General features: G+C 51.2%; 1 protein-coding gene across 1 annotated transcript in view; it reads left to right on the top strand.

Moving 5' to 3' along the window:
* The first annotated feature begins 9,253 nt into the window (after nucleotides 1–9,253).
* The window catches only part of TRAM2 (translocation associated membrane protein 2), a 53,685-nt gene continuing 43,637 nt past the window's right edge, over nucleotides 9,254–19,301 (top strand). The window contains exon 1 of the mRNA XM_054022763.1: nucleotides 9,254–9,449. Within this exon, the coding sequence (XP_053878738.1) occupies nucleotides 9,330–9,449 (120 nt within the window). The 5' untranslated portion in view covers nucleotides 9,254–9,329. The remainder of the gene's footprint in view (nucleotides 9,450–19,301) is intronic.

Here is a 19,301-nt window from a genome sequence, read left to right as displayed (position 1 = left end):
GGGGGAAGCAAAATACACCCCCCACCCCAGGCTGCAGCCCAGTCAATTCGTAGGTTTGATCTACGGATGCAGCTTCTGTCCCAGTAGTGTGGGAGCCATGGGGTTGCCGGATCCATTGAATATTATACCGTGAGCACCTTGGGGCAGGGACTGTGTGTGGTGTTGGTGATAAACAAAAAGATGTTCCCCTCTATCCCACAGGGGCTGACATGGAGCCCACTGTAACAGAGATCACCTGTCCACATGCCCCACCCACTGCCTCCTCCTTGGTGGAGCCAAAGTTGGGACTTATATGGCTAGTGAGGATCTTGCCTGAATCTTTCATCCCAGGGTAGAATCACCCTTAAATGAAATGAGGAATACAGATAGTGAGCTGGGAAAATAACTGGTCCAGGACCTGACTTGTCTTCCCAGATGCACAGGGAACTCTCCTACCTGCGTGAGCGGGGACAGGCTGTCTCCTAGGGCTTAGTGTCTGCTGGGAGCCTGGCTGCATCGCCAGGAGAGCTTTCTCTGGGATTTCATTTCTTCTCAATGGAAATGTTTTCTGACCTTGCTCCAGTCTGCTTTGGCCTCTCATTGAAATCCAGGCTGCAACACCAGGGCTTTTCTTTCTTTCTGCTTGGTTACTGTATATCAAAGGAAGTGTAAACACTTGTTGGCTCGGCACACCAGAGCCTGAGCAAAGCCACTTTACTGAGGAGTTTGGTTTTTGGACACTCCCTTTCTGGGTTGCCAGGCTGAGGGATTTGCTGATGTCTCAGGTCAGCTTCATCCATGGGGGCGCGTGGCAGGACCAATTTTGCAAACTCATCACTGAGCCTGTTGCTCGTTACTGTGAAATTAATGGGAATCGTCATGGTAGCATGCACTAAGGCAGGGGCGGCCAACCTGAGCCTGAGAAGGAGCCAGAATTTACCAATGTACATTGCCAAAGAGCCACAGTAATACATCAGCAGCTCCTCCGCCCCGCTCCCAGCGCCTCCCATCCACCGGCAGCCTCTGCCGATCAGTGTCTCCCCCTTCCTCCCCACACCTCCCAATCAGCTGTTTCGTGGCGTGCAGGAGGCTCAGAGGGGGAGGAGGAGGAGCGAGGACACTGCAGGCTTAGGGGAGGGGGCGGGAAGGAGTGGAGTGGGGGCAGGGCCTGTGGCAGAGCCAGGGGTAGAGCAGTGAGCAGCACCCGGCATATTGAAAAGTTGGCGCCTGTAGCTCCAGACCCGGAGTTGGTGCCTATACAAGGAGCCGCATGTTAACTTTGGAAGAGTCACATGTGACTCCGGAGCCACAGGTTGGCCACTCCTGCACTAAGAGCTGATACTGCCCCCTCTGCCCATGGTGAGTCGTGCCATACCGGGCTGGCTCTAGGCACCAGCCGACCAAGCACGTGCTTGGGGCGGCACCTCAGAAGGGGCGGCCAATGTTGGGGTGGCGGGGGCCGCTCAAGGTTTTTGTTTCGTCTGGGCAGCGCAGGGGTGTTTCCGCGGCGCAGCGCTGAGTGGGGGGGCGGGGGTTTGGGCGGCCCGGCGTGGCGCTCTTGGGGTTTGGCTGGCCTGGCCTGGCCTGGCGCTCCGGGGGTTTGGGCGGCCCGGCACGGCGCTCGGGGGTTTGGGCGGCCTGGCGTGGCACTCGGGGCGGGGGTTTGGGCGGCCCGGCACGGCGCTCGGGGGTTTGGGCGGCCTGGCGTGGCACTCGGGGCGGGGGTTTGGGCGGCCCAGCCCGGTGCTCCGGGGGTTTCGGCGGCTTGGCCCGGTGCTCCGGGGGTTTCGGTGGCCTGGCGCAGCACTGGGGCGGGGGTTTGAGCGGCCCGGCGCTTCAGGGATTTGGGTGGCCTGGCCCAGCACTGGGGGGGGGTTGGGCGGCCTTGCGCGGCGCTGGTGGGGGATTTGGGCAGGTGTTTGGGCGGCCCGGCTCGGCGCTGGGAGGGGGGATGGGGGTTTCAGCGGCCTGGCGTAGCGCTTGGGTCGGGAGGGTGTTATGGCGGGGCGGCGCTCTTCTTTTTTGCCTGGGGTGGCAAAAAAGTTAGAGCCGGCCCTGGTGCCATACTCTGCCGATAGCCAGCAGAATTCAGCCAGGGGTGTTTGCACAATTACACCCGAAGAAGGATCTCTTCATTCTTCAGTTGAACAGCCACATGCACACAGGGGACAGCATATCTGAAAAGGCACTGCCAGCCTTTTCGGCTCAATCCCATTCTGCAGCTTCATTAGAGGATAACATTGCAGTGATGCTACAGCCAAGGCGGGGGAAGCAACTGCATTCTATAGGAATGCCTACCCTGCAATCAAAGGGTGTGATAGCAGCTGGCATAGACATGTAGCTGGAGTATGGGAGTAGCAACATGAGCTGTACAAGCCTGCCAGGAATCCTGGCTAATTACTTGCAGGGCTAGCCAGTGCTGAAGCACATGCTGCCACAGCTTTGCTGCCTGCCGTAGCTTGAATAAAGCTAGCTCGGGTGCGGCCGCTCAAGCTGCAGTCATACCGAGTGATTGTAATGTAGACATACCCTATGCACAGCTGGCACTGGATCAAGCTCTTAGAACCAAACTCCCTGTGACGTTCCCCTGTGTTCTCCGGAACGGTGAGCTGCTAAGTCACTCCAATTCTTGACTGGAAGCCAGCCTTACCCTGCTCTGCTGTGAGAACCCCCGCTCCTGGGCTGTTCACGCACAGCCTCTGGCATGTAAACTGCTCCCAGCTACTTGCAAGCGAATGACACTCGCCGATATCTCTGGTCCCAGACACAACCCTAGGAACCTCCGTCTTGCAGTGCTACACCTGCTGGATGCCGCAAGCTTATATGAGTTTGTCAATTTAACAAGGAAATTGATATGTACCAAATTTGTTATCTCAAGGAGAACCTCTGACACACTTCAAACCAAGCGCATTGCTTCAGGTAGAATAAACAAACAGATTTATTAACTATGAAAGATAGATTTTAAGTGATTATAAGTCAAAGCACAAGAAGTCATTTTGGGTCAGATTTACCCCTTCGGAGTCAGGTGAGCATTACCTCATTGCAGTCCCAAACTGACCAAAGGAAGGGGGGTGATTCCCTCGAGAGTCCAACAGATTCTTTTGTTGCTGTCTAGGCCAGTGTCATTTGTTCCTGTGAGGCTGAGCTGGGTTTCTCCCATACATGCCCTGATGAGGTGTGAACTGCCTCTCAGCTCTTGGAGAGTTTTTACCTGGGCTTATTTTAAGCCCTGAGGATAAATTTTCTGCCTCATAACTACATACATGAAATTATAACCTATAACATTACTGTAACAACAAGCCTCAGTGCATCATGTGCCTTCCGAAGACACCCGCCATGACAAACTTTGCATTGGATCCCACACAGTCATTTTACAAGGATGAACATGGGTGTGTAAGGTGTTCCCCCAAAGTACAGAGCGTCACATTCCCCATTTGAATTTAGGGTAGCACCTAAGAGCCCCTGTCATGCAGCAGGACCCCATTATGCTTGGTGCTGTACCAACACAAAGCAAAAAAGACAGGCCCTATATCTTGAGCTGATGTCTGTTTAGTTCATTCTAAATGCCTAGTTTTGGCTGGAAGATTTCCCAGCTGCATATAACATACTTGGAGGAAGAGGGGTTTGGAATTATCAATTGGGCATAAAATATTTTGTCTGTTCCTGGCATTCATTTTTGTGTCAGTTGAAACCTGTTAATCTGGAAGGGGTTATTTCTTCGGTACATGCAGCTAGAGATCGCAATGGGCACATGTTATAAACTGGACCAATAAATAAGCTCCCTGCTGATCATCTTCCTATTTTGTCTCAGCATTGATTTTCTCCCACTGGAAGTCTAAATGTAGCATGCCTTCCAGCCTAACAAAGGGTACATTGGATCCCCAAATCACCAGGCCAGCCACTCTGACCCCTGTGTATTTAAAGGGACATTGTCACACTACAAATCAGGGGTCTGATTTTCATAGGTGGCCCTACCAACTTCAGCGGGGGTTGGAGGTGCTCATCACTTCTGAAATGGAGTTCAATATTCTCCTAAATTCCTTTTTGCGATTGCTGCTGTTGGTTTTTATTATTCATAATAATGGCACTTGCCACCTCCTCGTTCGTTTGCATCCAATTTTGTAAGGAAAAGGGAAGGGTGGGGAGTTCATAGTCAAGGCCAAAAGCTCTTTTACCCTGGTTCTGATCCACACAGAAACAACTGAGTGGTGGTGGGGCTGAGATTGGTCATGCTGATTTCTCTTTGGCCAGGAGAGGGAGCTGCCGTTCAAAGTCACAAAGCAGATCTGTTACAAACGGAGCATAGCTCGGGATACAGGAGGACGAGAGCTTGCAGCATTGCTTGCACTGGTATATGATACCACCCCGCTCCTGTGAACAGATGGGAGCCGAGGAAGATGGGCGATAGCCAGTGTGTAACACGTATGCAGGATGATATGTCTACCTAATACCTGCAGCCAGTGTGTGTTGTAACTTCACCTTTGGAACCCAGCACTGGTGTCATGGTTGTGATGAAGTTCTAGGTACGCATTGGATTCTAGTGTTAGGATCCAACTCCTCCATGTGTGAATGTCCCCAGGTGCCCTTAAGGAAGTGGATCTCTCCCACCTTACTGCCGTTTATTATGGATTTTTTGCCCTTTTAAAAATCCTGGTGCTCCTACTGTTCGTAAATCCAAGTGCTAGACTCTTGCCTCGGGATGTTGCTGTTGATGTGTAGCTGTTTAGACTTATCCAATCATTGAGCTTTCTGCTGGGGCTTCCAACAAGGAGTCAATACAGCGGAGTGCTCAGACCCAAAGCTTACACACTGGCAAACAGTGCCATATAAATGACAGATCCTCAGCTGGTGCCAACCAGCATCACCGCAGCTGGTCTGTCGTTTTTTAAAAAAACAATTTCACTATAAGCAGCGGGTTCCTAGAAACAGGATTTGCACATTCCAGTTCAGTTAAACAATGCAGCACTTTCATTCTACACCAGTCTAACCAGTAAAACAGGGATGGATCTGGGCCCCTCACCCCAAAAGCAAGGGCTGGGAGTGAGAAGCTAGTTGATGTTTTTCTGTACCATGTAGCTTTGCTGAAAAATGAATTTTTTTCGCAGAATTTTTTTTTTTCTGGTTTGCAAGTGAATGTTTCTTCAGGTTTTGAAAAACAGATTTCAAAAATCAGTGTGTATTACGGGTTTGATTTTTATCAGCCAAAAAATGTTCAAAGGAATTTCAGTGAAAACAAAAAAGCTGCAATTTTTTCAGTATTTCCCGGGAAAAATAATTGGTGTTTTTCAGCTAGCTCTGTCGTTCCTGGGTTTCTGAACGCTCCCAAAGCCTGGGCAAGTTCAGAGCTTAGGCTTTGACTTGGGCCCACCTCTAGTTAGAACGGAGCGTCACCATGTCCAAGTTCACTCTAAGCAGCTTCCACTCCACCTCCAGCAGGATACGTGTCCAAAGGACAGGCCTGGATTGTCTTGCATTTCTGAATATCCCTGAGTCTATGATTCATGCTCATTTGCCCCCTCCTATACCTTCCCTGGCCCTGTAACAGAGCATAACTGAGACCCTGGTCTATCAGTGGTAGTTTCATTCCACTTTTTTTTAAAAAGGCCTAACGTTTTTGGACGTTGGAAAGAAAACCAACTGGAACGGCTTTTATTTTAAAAAGCAAACTCTGCCCAGCTCCATATAGGGTCTGGCTGACACGCCATAGCCCAGGAATGCTGACTCTAACACAGTGCAGCTGATTCGCCAGCTGACTCCCCTGTGAGCTCTTTCCGCCCACTCCAGTTCCCAGCTGCAGACTGAAAGCAAAACAACGGCCCCTGAACATAGACCTGATCCTGTGAAACAAGCCCAAGTTGAGGCATCTCCGCTCCATTGAGGAGCATGCCCCTGGGTCTTGATCCTTCTCTCCCTTATTCCAACATAACTCCATGGATTTAGGTGGAGTCAATCTTGTTCTGCCCCGGTGTCAGTGATTAGAAAATCAGTTCCTCCATCTAGGTGCCTCTAGCTTCCCTGTGGATCCTCTTCCTGTGACACTAACGATTAAGTGATCTGGTGGCTCAGATGGACGAGAGAAGAACATAAGAGCTGCATTACTGGGTCAGACTAATGGTCCATCTAGCCCAGTATCCTGTCACTGCCAGTGCCAGATGCTTGAGGGGGAGTGTACCAAACAGAGTAATATTGGAAAGATCCACCCCCTGTCTTCCCCTTCTATCTTTTGGTAGTCAGAGGTTGAGGGTCACCCCAGGCATGGGGTTACATCCCTGATTATCTTGTCTCATAGCCATTGATGGACCTGTCCTCCATGAACTTATCTAGTTCTTTGAACCCCTTTATACTTTTGGCTATCACAACATCCCATGGCTATGAGTTCCACAGGTTAATTGTGTGGTTGCATGAAAAGGTATTCCTCTTGTTTCCCCAGCTCCAGGTTTTGTACATGTTTTCCCGATACCCAGTCTAAACGCCCCACTTTGTTAATTTCACCCCCCTTACAACCCCTAGGTACTGACCCAGCAGTTCCTCCCCACCCTTGGTGATGGCACTCTTCAGATTAGACTGTTCTCAAGCCCCTCCTTTAGCAGTCGCTTAGACAAGCTATTTTATCTTTTAATCTTTCCTCCTTCATTGGTCCCTCCAGCCCCCTCCTCATTTTTCTCGCTCTTTTCCGAGCAATGTTCAATTTGTTAATATCTTTTTGGCAAGAGACCTGCATCTCCTTAGGGGTTTGGACAGCACCAAGCACAGTGGGGATTGCAATCCTGAGCAGGGCTCCTGGGCACTAACACAGCACAGGCAATACTTAGTGACACAGAATAAAACACAGTGGCTCAGGTGTGGCCATGCCTGAGCTGATCAGGGAGGGACCATCATCTGCCGGCTCCAGGATGTGATGCTTGCGAGCACATAACCCCAAATCCAGGGATCTTTTACTGTATGGCATGTCTAATTCACTGCTATCTACCTACGGTACTTATGTGGCCCTCATTACAATAGTATCTGAGCACCTCACAGTCTCTAATGTAAAACACCTCTGGGAACTGCTATTTTCCCCATTTAACAGATGGGGAACTGAGGCTCACAGAGGCTAAGTGACTTGCCCAGGGTCACACAGGAAATCTGTGGCGGAGAAGAGACTTGACTACAGGTCTCCCAAGTCCTAGGCTAGTCTGGTCTCCCTCAACATCTGTGCTTCCCTAGTTTCTCCTTCCCACTGAGTCAAGGCTTATCAACCTTTTTCTCCTGTCTGACTAGTGTTCCCGGAGCTCAATCCTTTGTTACTAAGTTATATGTCGGGGTTAGCCCTTGATCCATTAACTTCAATGGGCTTTAGATCCAACTCTTAGGATCAGGCTCCGAGCGTTGTTGTAGCTATGCCGCTGTAATGTAGAAAGAACAGGAGTACTTGTGGCACCTTAGAAACTAACACATTTATTTGAGCATAAGCTTTCGTGGGCTACAGCCCCCTTCATCAGATGCATAGAGTGACAGAAAGGGTTTTTCCATCACAATCCCACCCTCTCGAGAGGCAATAGCTAAGCTGATAGAAGAATTCTTCCCTCAACCTAGTTGAGTCTACAGTAGGGGCCAGGTCAACCTAACTACGTTGGGTAGGACACGAAATTTTTCACAGCCCTGAGCGTTGTAGCTAGATTGACCTAAGTTTTAGGTGTAGACCAGGCCTTAGTGAAAGAACCTTTGAGTTTCTCAGTTGCTTATTCTAAGCAGCATCCAGTGCTCAGTCTAAACAACACTGTAGGGGTCTTATGGAGAGGAAAGCACAGTCAGTGGCACCAGTTCATCAGGACCTAATAGGGATGTCTGCTTCAGTAGAGCATAAGGCCAGAAATCTGTTCCCTGTGCTGTATGTGACTGGAGGGGGCACTCAATGCTCTAAGTGTCCGGTTTGAAACAGCGCAGCTCCTTCAAACCAGCTGGAGCAGTCAGTCCTTCATCCTTCTTCTAACTCTCCCAGGACAGAATGGGCCAGATCCTTAGCTGGTGTCAATCAGCATTGTTCCACTGAAGCCAATGGCGCTCCGCTGACTTACACCAGCTGGGGAGCTGACCTAGTGGGTTTACTGTGTAGGTCTTTGAGATGACATCTTAAAAACAAAGTGTCTATTTCCAGTTTTTCTAAGCTATTTGCGGTCACCTGTCTTCGGTGGCCCCCTCCCATGCATGGCATGACCCCAAACTCATCTGCAAGACCCTACCTGGTCCACATTTAAGTCCCTCTTAACGACCCACTTTTGCCTTGCAGGCTATAGTGAACTGATTGACTTGTACGTAAATTGCCTATTGTTGATCCCGCTCCCCTTACCTTTGTCTGCTTGTCAGTCTGTCCTTAGACTGTCAGCTCTTTAGACAGAGCCCAGCCCTACTCCAGTGTTTGGAAAGCGCCTCGTACTTTGGGGTGCTGCCATCAATAAATAAGAATGGATATTAATGAGTCCAGGACACTCTGCGGAGAGTTCTGCCCTGGACGCTTTGGCCAACTTATTCTTGTCCTCCAAATTATCCTCTTTCGGCCTGGCTACTGCTCTCTACCCCAGAAGCAGCTGCATTCCAGTGCTGCTCTGTGTGTATAACTTGTGAAGCACCGTGAACACTGGCGTCTGAAGGGTGTTCAAAATGTGCTGCATTATCCTTCAATAGGTGTTTGTGTCCATGTTAAAAGGGGAGAAGCCTAGGGCAAGATAATAGGGATGTGAACAGGAAGTCGGTGGGACCTGTGTGGGTTTAATGCCTCTGAAAATAAAGTCAGAGGGGCCCAATCCTCACTAATAGGCTTTAGTCAGGCTGCTCACATGAATAATGCTCAGCGGGTAAAGGCTGTATGTTTCTAGGACCTCTGGAGGTGGAATAAAGTGGGCTTGGGAGGCAGCATCACCTAGGCTGCAACTCTGGCGACCTTGCTTCTGTTCCCAGCTCTGCCCCTAGCCTGCTGGGCGATCTTGGGTAAGTCAGTGTCCCGCTCCGTGCCTCAGTTTCCCCGTCTGACCAGCGGGGATCGAGATACTGACCTACTAGGTCGGTGAAGGGGGAGGCTGAACAGTGGGAGGCAGGATTGAAGGCGGGGTGGGTTGAATGCCGGGGGACAGGGAGCCGGGGGAGTAGCTGAGGGACAGGGAGCTGGGGAAGGGGGGGGGTGGTAAGGAGCCGAGCCCGGCCGGCCGGCGGAGAGCCAGCCCCACGGGCAGGGACGGGTTAAGCGGGCGGGGGCGGTCGGCGCAGGCGCGGGCCCGGCGCTGCCGAAGTTGTCCGGGCTCCGGGCCGGGAGAAGTTTGCGGCGCTGGGCGGAGGCAGCGGCGGGCGGCCGGGCTGCTCGCTCCGCTCCGGCCATGGCCTTCCGCCGGCGGGCCAAGAGCTACCCCCTCTTCAGCCAGGAGTTCCTGATCCACAACCACGCGGACATCGGCTTCTGCCTGGTGCTCTGCGTGCTCATCGCGCTCATGTTCGAGGTGAGAGCGGGGGGCCCTACCCCCCCCGGGGGCACCCCCTGCACCTCTCCCGGGGGACCCCCCTGCACCCACCTTGGGCGACTCCCTGGGACCCTTCCCCAGGACTTCGCCCTGTGCACCCTCGGGGTGCTGCCCTCACCACTCTGGGACCCTGCTGCACCCCGTCCTGCAGATGCACCCCAGGCCCTCGCGGTATACTGCCTGCTGCACCCCACGGGACCCTGCTGCACCCCAAGGGACCCTACTTCACTCCTTCCTTGGAGGGGGGACCCCTCTGCAGCCCCCTACCATGGGACACTACACCCCTTCCTAGGGGTATTCTCTTGTGCCTCTCCAAGGGACCCCAAGGCAGTCCCTCCAGCTAGGGTGTCCTCCCTGGGGACCCCAATGCACTGCACCCCCCTGGGGGGTGGATCCCAATGTAATTCCTTCCCAGGGGAGCCTACTACCCCACCCCTATTGGAGGGCTCCCTGAATAGAAGGGTCTCTAGCAGATCCTTTCCTTGTCAGTGGAAGCAAATTCCCACCTCCCATGGTGCTCCCCTGGAGAGTGCACCTTTGCCATGCACCCCTTCAACGTGTGGGGTAGAAGATGACCCCACCGCATCCTGCCTGGGGAGGGAGCCCCAGTGACTCTGCCTTTCGACATTACCCCCATTGCGCCCATCACGGGGAGCGCCGTGCACTAAGCCCCCCAGACCCCACCATCCTCCTTTTCCCAGCCCCTTTGTGGGTTAGTTTCCCTTCCCTACACTGCACTTCCTTCCCCCTTTCATTCGCCAGGGATCCTTCCCACTTTTCCTGTCCTCTCCCATCGACCCCCACGTAACTTCATTTCCCCTCTTCCATAACCCCAGCTGCTTCTGCACTCTGTCCACACCCACAACTTGGACTCCTGCAACTTCCAGTCTCCTCAGTACATCCTTCCCCCTCCCCAGTGCCTCCTTCTCCCCCTCCAGTTTGCAATCTCCACTCGCCCCCTCTTCTCCCTCCCCCCCCCCCCCCCCGCAGCTCCTCTTAGACCTGAATCAGTGCCCACCAGGAACAAGATTTCCTCCTGGCCTCTAGCTGCTGCCCTCCTTGAGTCTGGTTGAGTGTAGGTGGGCATAGGGGGACACTGACTAGCTACTGCCAGGGGATGGCAGTGCTTGTGGGACCCCTGTCCACGGGGTGGGATAATGTCGTTGTGTCAAGAGACTGAATGATGCCACCCTGCCAGTCTCTGTGTTTGGGCATGGTGCAAGCAGCGTGATGACCGCCTTGCACTCCCCTCCACTGGGGGGTGGAGGAAAAGAGGTGAGGCTCTCCCTGAGCCTAGAGCTCCAGGGGAGGGGGACAGCTGGCTCTGGACAATGTTTTCCCCAGGATTTGGAGATGAGCCGACAGATGGCGTTGGTTTGTGCCCCAGAAGTTGGGGGAGCTGATGGGTGAGGGGAAGTTCTGCCCAAACTGCTCCGTTGGGTGTGGCTGGAGTTGAAGTGGAGCGGCTTTATGGCAGGGGTGTGGGGAGACGTGTTGTGATGGGGTCACAACCTTTTGAGGTTTGGTGGGAAACCCTGCAGTGTCCTGTCATGCTGTGGTTAGCAGGGGAGGGGGCAGTGAGTGCCCACAGCCAGGCCACCTGATGCTGTGATCCTGGCAGGTCTCGAGCTAAGCAGAGCAGGCTAGGTGAGGTCATTCCTTGGCTGGGAGACCTCTGAACAGCCGGTAGGTGCTGCTGGGAATGGTGATGGCAAGTCAAATGGAAGGCTAATGCTCAGTCTGATCCAACGCCCCTGTGCTGCTGGATTTCCCCATCTTTCAGGTGCACTGTGGCCGTGAGATGCAATGTTGGATTTCAGGTGAGGCGCATAACTGAGAGAGTGACTGCTCCTGGCCTTTTAAGACCTGTGGTGCTTCCTGCCAGGATTGGCTGTTGATCTTGGTGTCCTTCCTAAATTCTGGCTTGCGGTGTTACATTTACCTAGATTTCCCCCTCCGTGCAGTTCTTTGCCTCCTGTCCTCAGTACAGTGCGGATGGATTGCTGGGCTCTGTCAAAGGGGCACTATCAGATTTTAATTGTTTTTTTAATCCCTTATCTAGGTTACCGCTGATATCTTTGATTACCAAAATCAAAAGAAGTTTAAAAATCCAGCCCACTTTTCACCATTTGTGTAGCTTGCTCTGAGTTTCCCGCAGCTGTCGTTACTTCTGTGTTTGTTTATAACCCCTTTCTCGCTCTGGATTCTTGTGTGCCAGCACCTGGTTGCAACGTTTGGGGTGCAAACTCTGCAGGGGAATATGTAAATCCAGACCAAATGGAGTTTTTTTTTAAAGAAGTGGAAACATTTCTATAAATAGGGTTCATTTAAAGAAGAAAAATGGCTTTGCCTGCAGGGGGTGAGAGGCAGTGTTGGTGGAGGACGTCTGCCCCTTCCCTTTCCCTGAGAGGAGGAGTTAATGGTGGTGCAGCTGTCCCTTTCCTTTGCCCATAAGTTAGGCTTGCCATCTCTGAGGTACAAAAAACGGGGACATTCGGGATGATCCTGAGCACGTTCCACACAACCAGCTGGCCAGTTTTTGAAGCACCCTGACCGACACCTAGGATAGTTATCTCAAACAGTGACAGTCCTGGGAGAATCTGGCCAGGTGGCAACCCTACTATTGAGGTACTTGGGGTTAGGTATCAGTGGGGGCAACTGGCCTACCATTTTCCACCACCTCCTTTTGTTCCCGCCCTCCCTAGCGTTGCCCCTTTCCTGGAGGGAGTTGTGATCCTGACCTTAGAGAAATGTCCTGATGGAGGAGAGCAGTGCCCCCTCCCAGGCCACACGGTCCCCAGTGCTCCTTTCCCCATGCTGGGGGCATCTTCCTCGCCACCAACCCCTGAGCTCGCCAGGAGCCTCGTTCTTCCTCTTTCCAGAGACATCCCAGAAGCCTGAGGTGCTCTCCTGCCTCCCTCCAGCCAGCCCCCACCTGAGGGAACCCCACGAAACCTTAGACACCAGTGTCCACTCCTCCTGTGGGAGGGGGAGTTATTTATCTGCCCCTCCCCAGTACATATGATAACAATGGAACCCCTGGTAGTGGGAGAGGAGCAGACGCTTCGCCTCTTCCAAGCCTGGCATCAGGGCTCTTCCTCCCTGTCCCTAGCAGGGAGAGCAGGCTCCTTGCAGCCCCAGTGCTTTGCATAGAAATGTCAGGAATGTGGAGCTTCCCCCCCCCAACCCCCCTTCCCAGCTTTCTCCTCTCTTTCCTCTCCTCTTTCAGGGGAGGAGACGGGATAGGGAGGGGGCTGAGGATTCCTGCCGAACAACTCAGCCCTTCAGGCTTGCTCCATACATGGAGTCTGGCCAGCCTGGCACCTCAGGGGCGGGCGTGCTTCTGCGGTCAGTCTGAACCATGTGTGTGTGATAGAACCGTGTCCCTCCCGGGCCCCCAGCCGAGTGCCACGTTTCAGGGCAAATGGAGATGAGATGGAAGCTGGTGGTGGGGCGGAGAACTCCTCGGAGAAGCGGGAAACCCGTTTCCTTAATTAAAAAAACAAAACAAAATTTAAAAAAAGACGGTTTCTCCCTCCCTTGCATTGCAATGCACTGAATGAACAAGTAGTTTTCAGTACATAGAAATCTTAATGTCTTTAAAGGAAACATCTAAATTAGAGCCAGAAAGGCCAGCTGGCTGGGGTATAAATTCCAAAACCACATGCAAATGCTGCAGAGTTGGACACACCGGCTGCAAGTTTCAGAGTTGTACTTTCAAAACAAAACAAGCAGTGACTTTGAGCTGGAGGGGGTTTTGTCTCCCACTAACACAGCAGGCCGAGGGTTTGCCCTTTATTGTTGCTGGTGTTCACTTTACCAAACTTCCTTTCTCTAGGGCTCTGTCTACCCTGGCACTTTTGTCAGTATAACTTTGCCAGTGTGGACAGTGCTATGTCTTTGGGAGAGCGTCTCCCGATGACATTGCTACTGCTGCTTGTTGGAGGTGGTTTAATTATGTCCACGGGAGAACTCTCTCCCATCAGCATAGAGAGGCTACACAGGAGATCTTACAGTGGTACAGCTGTGCGGCTGTAAGCTGTCTAGTGTGGACATGGCCTTAGCCTCAGGGCTGCATGTGGAATAAACTCATCTGGGCTCTCTTTAGAAAAAGCTGATTGAATTTTTGCACAGTTGGACGATGTCAGCTTGACAGTCCTGGTGACGGGACTTGTCTGCGTTGGTATTTTCATTAATGTCCCACCGTTGCGGCTGCACTAGTCAGAATCCTTGTGTAGACAGGGCATTGTTACCATCTAGACCTCAGAAGAAAATTGTTAGAAGAACCTAAATGATGCTTTTGAGAGAGCAGGTGGGTGAGGTAATATCTGTTATTGGACCAACTTCTGTTGGTGAGAGAGACAAGCTTTTGAGCTACACACAGTTCTTCTTCAGGTCTGGGAAAGGTACTCTGAGCTTTTCAGCTAAATACAAGATGGAAGAGATTGTTTAGCATCAGTGGTTAGCTCACATTCTAAAGAACCATTCAAGGTGAAGTAGCCCATTAATACATCCGCAGCCATAGGAAAAAAAAGCAGGGTTAGTGGGTTACAGATTGTTATTAGAAGCCCTAAATCCATGATTTTCAGTGTGTGGTGGAGTTATGCATTTAAGCGCCCAGGCTTGTCTTTGGAAAGTGTTGTGCAGGTTTCGTTCAAGGATGCGGACTGATGGGTCAGATGTAGAGCGATGGCTCTGTGAAAAGTGGTCACCCACAGCTGCTGGGGTGTTTGTCTTTTATCATTTTCCTGTGAGAGTTCATTCAACGTAGGTGCCTTGGATAATTTTACTCCCTCATCTAGACCTGCACTGAGACAACACAGTAATAAAAACACCCGTGTCCTCTCTACACTGGAGCTGCCACAACGGAGGAGAATCGAAGAAGAATGTTAGTGTAGGGACAGTCCAGGCAGAGTCTGTATTAGCGTAAAGGAGACCTGTGACGGGACAAAAATGGTTTTATTCTTTTGTTCTTTTTTCTTTTTTACATACAGAGAGAATTTGAAGTGTGTTTTGTGCTGGAAATGCTGGCCTTGTATCCCCTGCTTTCTCCCAAACCCTCTAGAAGGGTCTATGGATGTCTGGAGAACTTGTAAGATTAGAACGTGTGACATACCATGCAAATGAAACCTGCTTAAATGGGAAGGGAAGAGAGGGTCACAACACACCTACTCTCCACCTTTGCCTGTCCCAGTGACCTCACACCCTCCTGATCTCCTTTCACTTCTTCTCTTCAACTTCTCCCCTTTTACTGCTGCCTTTCATAGTACAAGTATACTATGGTCCCCACACCCTTGAGCTGTGCCTGCACATACGGCAGCATGTAGAAAACAGGCACTACTTGTGTATCTACGTGTCACAATGAAAGGCTCCAGCCACAGGGAGCTGCTGGGGCCTTTTCCCACGGCAGGAAAAGGCTGTGGTAGTGGGGCAGTATCCTGAAAAATACCAGCGTAGAGGTGGGAGGCACTGCTTGGGCGTATAGGTAGATACGCTGGAAGTTCAAACGTGTATGGCGTTCTGCTTGCTTAAGCCGTGTCTCACCTTCTAAACTGCTGTTTAGAGCCCTTCTAGCTGGGAGTGGGGTGTCTGTATTTTACACACCTCTAAGTGTAGATGTACTTTTAGAAAGTCATTTGTTGGCCCCAACTGCCTCTTCCTATCACATCATCGCCTTTGTACCCTTCACACCTGAACCCACAGCATGCAGCATGCACAGGCAGCACCTCCAGTTCCTGTCTTGCATCCTGGATCCCTTGGGTGTCTCTGTCCCACTTCAACTGCTGTCACAGAGGTTTCTAATGGCCTCTTCCTGGCCAGGGGAGTCCTCAGACTCTGGTCCAGCCCCCTAAACTGCCGCTTTTGGCTGCGTCAGTCATACCCCTCCCCCCCCCCCCCCCCCCCGACGTCTTGTCCTCCCTTGGTTTTTGTTGTGGCTCTGTCCTTTCTTGGTTCTCCTCCGACCTCTCTGATTGGAGTCTCTTTTCGTGGGTGCTTCTCCCCCTTCCCACTCTGGTGAGGTGCCTCAGGGCTCTGCTCTTGCCCCCGCCTCGCTTTACAGCCTCTCCTTGTGAGATCTGATCAGTGATCTTTGCCGGAATGACGTCTCTCTCCACTCCTGCCCTGCCCCCCTTGCTCCTGCCCTGTGTCTCTGCCTATCTCTGACAATTCCAGCATCCCTGACTGTGCATGGCTAAAGCTGAGCTGGTGATCTCTTTCCAAAGCCGCCTTTACCCCTCCTCTCCTCCCCCCAGTCTTGATCATCATCATTGCTCAGACCCACAACCCGGGTAGCCCCTTTGACTCCTAGTTTCCTTTCTCACCCCGCGCAGGCATGCTGCTTCCATGTCCTGCCGCTTGCTGCTCCATGATATTTCTAAGATCTGCCCTACGTCTGCTAGCGTCGGAGACTGTTTGCGTGGTGGAGTCTCTTCTCCAGGGATGGGTGAATGCAGGCCGCAGGGGCTTTGAGCAGCCTTTGGGCCATGCGTTAGGCCTTCCTCAAGCTGGTGTGGCCTGTGGTGGAGCTCAGAGAGCATCGTCTACAGAGCCCTTCTAGACTGTAGTGGCCAGAGCTCAGATCAAAGCGGAGAGTCTCAAGCTCTCTCCTAGGCCACGCCGCTAGATGCTGCCTTCAGCTGGTGAAAGGTTTGGCACTCCTGCTGTCTGGCAATACAGACATGGAGAGACTGAAGGAAATGTCAGAACCTGCCTCACAATAGACCATTTCCTGCAGGGAAGGATTTCTCTGGGCTCACGGAGGCTGTGAATGTGTGACTGTGACTTAACCATTTCCTTCCAAATCTGCAGCTGGCACACTTCTGACCTAGACAGCCGCCGTTGTGTGTTTGTGAGGGCCTGTGGAGTTGTCTGCTCACAGGTGGTGAGCTACTATCCGGCCGCAGTCCTTGCTGCCCTAAAGCTTGCTGTGTAGCTCTGTGCTGCTTAGGCCTCAGCTGAAGTATTGTATCCAGTTGTGGGCACCACATTTCAGGAAAGATGTGGACAAATTCGAGAAAGGCCCGAGAAAAATGCAACAAAAATAATTAAAGGTCTAGAAAACATGACCTGTGAAGGAAGATTGAAAACATTTAGTATGTTTAGCCTGGAGAAGAAAAGACTGAGGGGGACATAAGTCTTCAAGTATGTAAAATGTTGTTACAAGGAGAAGGAAGAAAAATTGTTCTCCTTAACCTCTGAGGATAGGACAAGAAGCAATGGGCTTAAATTGAAGCAAGGGAGGTTTAGGTTGGACATTAGGGAAAAACTGCCTAACTGTCCGGGTGATTAAACACTGGAACAAATTGCCTACGGAGGTTGTGGAATCTCTGTCATTGGAGGTTTTTAAGAGCAGGTTAGACCAGTGGTTCTCAACCTATTTACCACTGTGGGCTGCATATGCAGCTCTCTGTGTTACGTGGGCCGCATCCACACAATAAATATATATATACACACACTACCTGTATGGCCCTAAGGATGTCACATGGGCCGCTGCTGCATGCTGATTGGACTACAAGCAGGCCGCAGGTTGAGAACCACTGGGTTGGACAAACATCTGTCAGGGATGGTCTAGTTATTACTTAGTCCTGCCTTGAGTGCAGGGGACTGGACTAGATGGCCTCTCGAGGTCCCTTCCAGTCCTACACTACTATGATTCTATGAACATGGTGGCTGATACAACTCTGAACAGCTGTACAGCGTTTCACACACAAAGTACTGTGAGTATCAACTTCTTAGGGCCTGACCCTGCAACTCCTCTTCACACACACAGCTTCTATTGATTTCAGTGGGAAATCCCTGTGCAGAGCGCGCTTTGTAACCAAGGCCCTGCCTTGGCAGGTCAGACTAGTGCCCTTTGTAGCCTGGTTTTCTGTCTTGGACAGTGGGCAGTTGCCAAATGGCGAAGAAGGACAGTGCAGCAGTTAGAGCACTAGCCTAGGAGTTGGGAGATCGGAGTTCAAGTCTCTGCTCCACAAAAAGGTTTGTGTAACTCACTTAGCCTCTCTGTGCCTCTGTTTCCCATCTAAAATGGGGCTAATAGTGCTTCCCCCACTTCACAGGAGTGTTGTGAGGATAAATACATTAAAGATGGAGGCGCTCTGTGACGGGAGCCTTGTAAGTCCCTTACTAGGTAGATGCCTTTGAAACTGGACACCATGCTATACAATGTACTGTAGGTAGAGCCTTCCCAAATTCGCAGTCCGTTTGGGTAAATTTCACGTCGTAGCATTTTTAAAATTTCCTGGTTTTAGATAGTTAAACCTTAAATGTCAGTGTTGTCACAAAGCATGAATATGTATTTAAAAATATAACCATGTAAAGCCCTTAAAAAAACAACAAGGAGTCCGGTGGCACCTTAAAGACTAACAGATTTATTTGGGCATAAGCTTTCGTGGGTAAAAACCCCAAGAAGTAAGGTTTTTTTTACCCATGAAAGCTTATGCCCAAATAAATCTGTTAGTCTTTAAGGTGCCACCGGACTCCTTGTTGTTCTTGTGGATACAGACTAACACAGCTACCCCCTGATACATGTAAAGCCCTTAAGTCAGCATTTCTCAAACTGGGGGTCCCGACCCAAAAGGGGGTTGCAAGGCTATTGTGGCAGGGCCACGGTATTGCCACTTTTACTTCTGCGTTACTTTCAGAGCTGGGCAGGCAGAGAGCAGCGACTGCTGGCAAGGTGCCCAGCTCTGAAGGCAGAGCCGCCCCCCGCAGCAGCACAGAAGTAAGAGTGCCATGGTATGGTATCGCCACCCTTATTTCTGCGCTGCAGCCTGCAGCGGTGCTGCCTTCTGAGCTGTGCCCCTGGCTAGCAGCCGCCACTTTCTGGCCGCCCAGTTGTGAAGGCAGCGCAGAAGTATGGGTAGCAATACTGTGACACCTTCTCTCCTGCCCCCCCCCCCCCCCCCCACCACCACACACACAACTAGACCAGTTTCATGATCTGTGCCGTGTTTTTCATGGCTGTGAATTCAGTAGGACCCTAACTATAGGGAACAGTCTTGTCTTGGCAGTGAGATGGAGCACGTGATCTACTATAGGCTTCTCCATCTGTCGCTTCTAGGATGAAGGCTGATGTGATGAAAATATTGTTTTGGATTGAACCCAGTTTCAGTCACCTCTTAATTCATGTTGGATCTGGTTCCTGTCCAGACCGATGGTGTGAAAGTTGGTGTGAGAGTCAGAAAGCAGCGCTGGATTTTCTACAGCTCCTGGCCTCTTTGGCAAGCCGTCTAAATGGGATTCTACTCCTGACCGGGGTCAGTGCAGGAAGCTACAGGACAGCCCACGCTTTGAAAAGACATGCTTTCTCATTCTAAAAGTAAATTGAAGTGACGGCAAAGAATCACTTCCACTATTTTACTGATTAAAATTACCCCATATTTAAATTAAAATAAGTTCTCTTTATCCAAGCCCCAAATTGCTTTTATTTCACTGGCATTTTTAAGCCATGTTCTAGCAACAAATGAAACTTAAAAAGGATTTGATTTGCAATGCCAGTGTTATGACATGGATGATTGCACCACCAGTTGCTCTTGCTTTGACCAGGTTATCCTTGATAATACCAAACTCTCACAGTGTCTTTCATCCCTCGATCGACAAAGCACTTTACTGAGGAGGTCAGTATCATTATCCACATTTTACAGATGGGGAAACTGAGGCACAGGGTGATGATGTGAATTGCCCAAGGTCACCCAACAGGCCAGTGGCAGAGCTGGGAATCGAACCCCTATTTCCTGAGTCCCAGTCCAGGGCTTTCTCTTCTGGCTTGCAGAGCTGTAGACATTTATGGTAATAAAATCTTGCTGACTTGTGTTAAATTCCTATTTG

The sequence above is a fragment of the Malaclemys terrapin genome, chromosome 3 (assembly GCF_027887155.1).
Source record: "Malaclemys terrapin pileata isolate rMalTer1 chromosome 3, rMalTer1.hap1, whole genome shotgun sequence".
Taxonomy (NCBI): Eukaryota; Metazoa; Chordata; order Testudines; family Emydidae; genus Malaclemys; species Malaclemys terrapin.
Note: the sequence above shows the minus strand (reverse complement) of the source record. Positions and strands in the feature narration are given on the sequence as shown.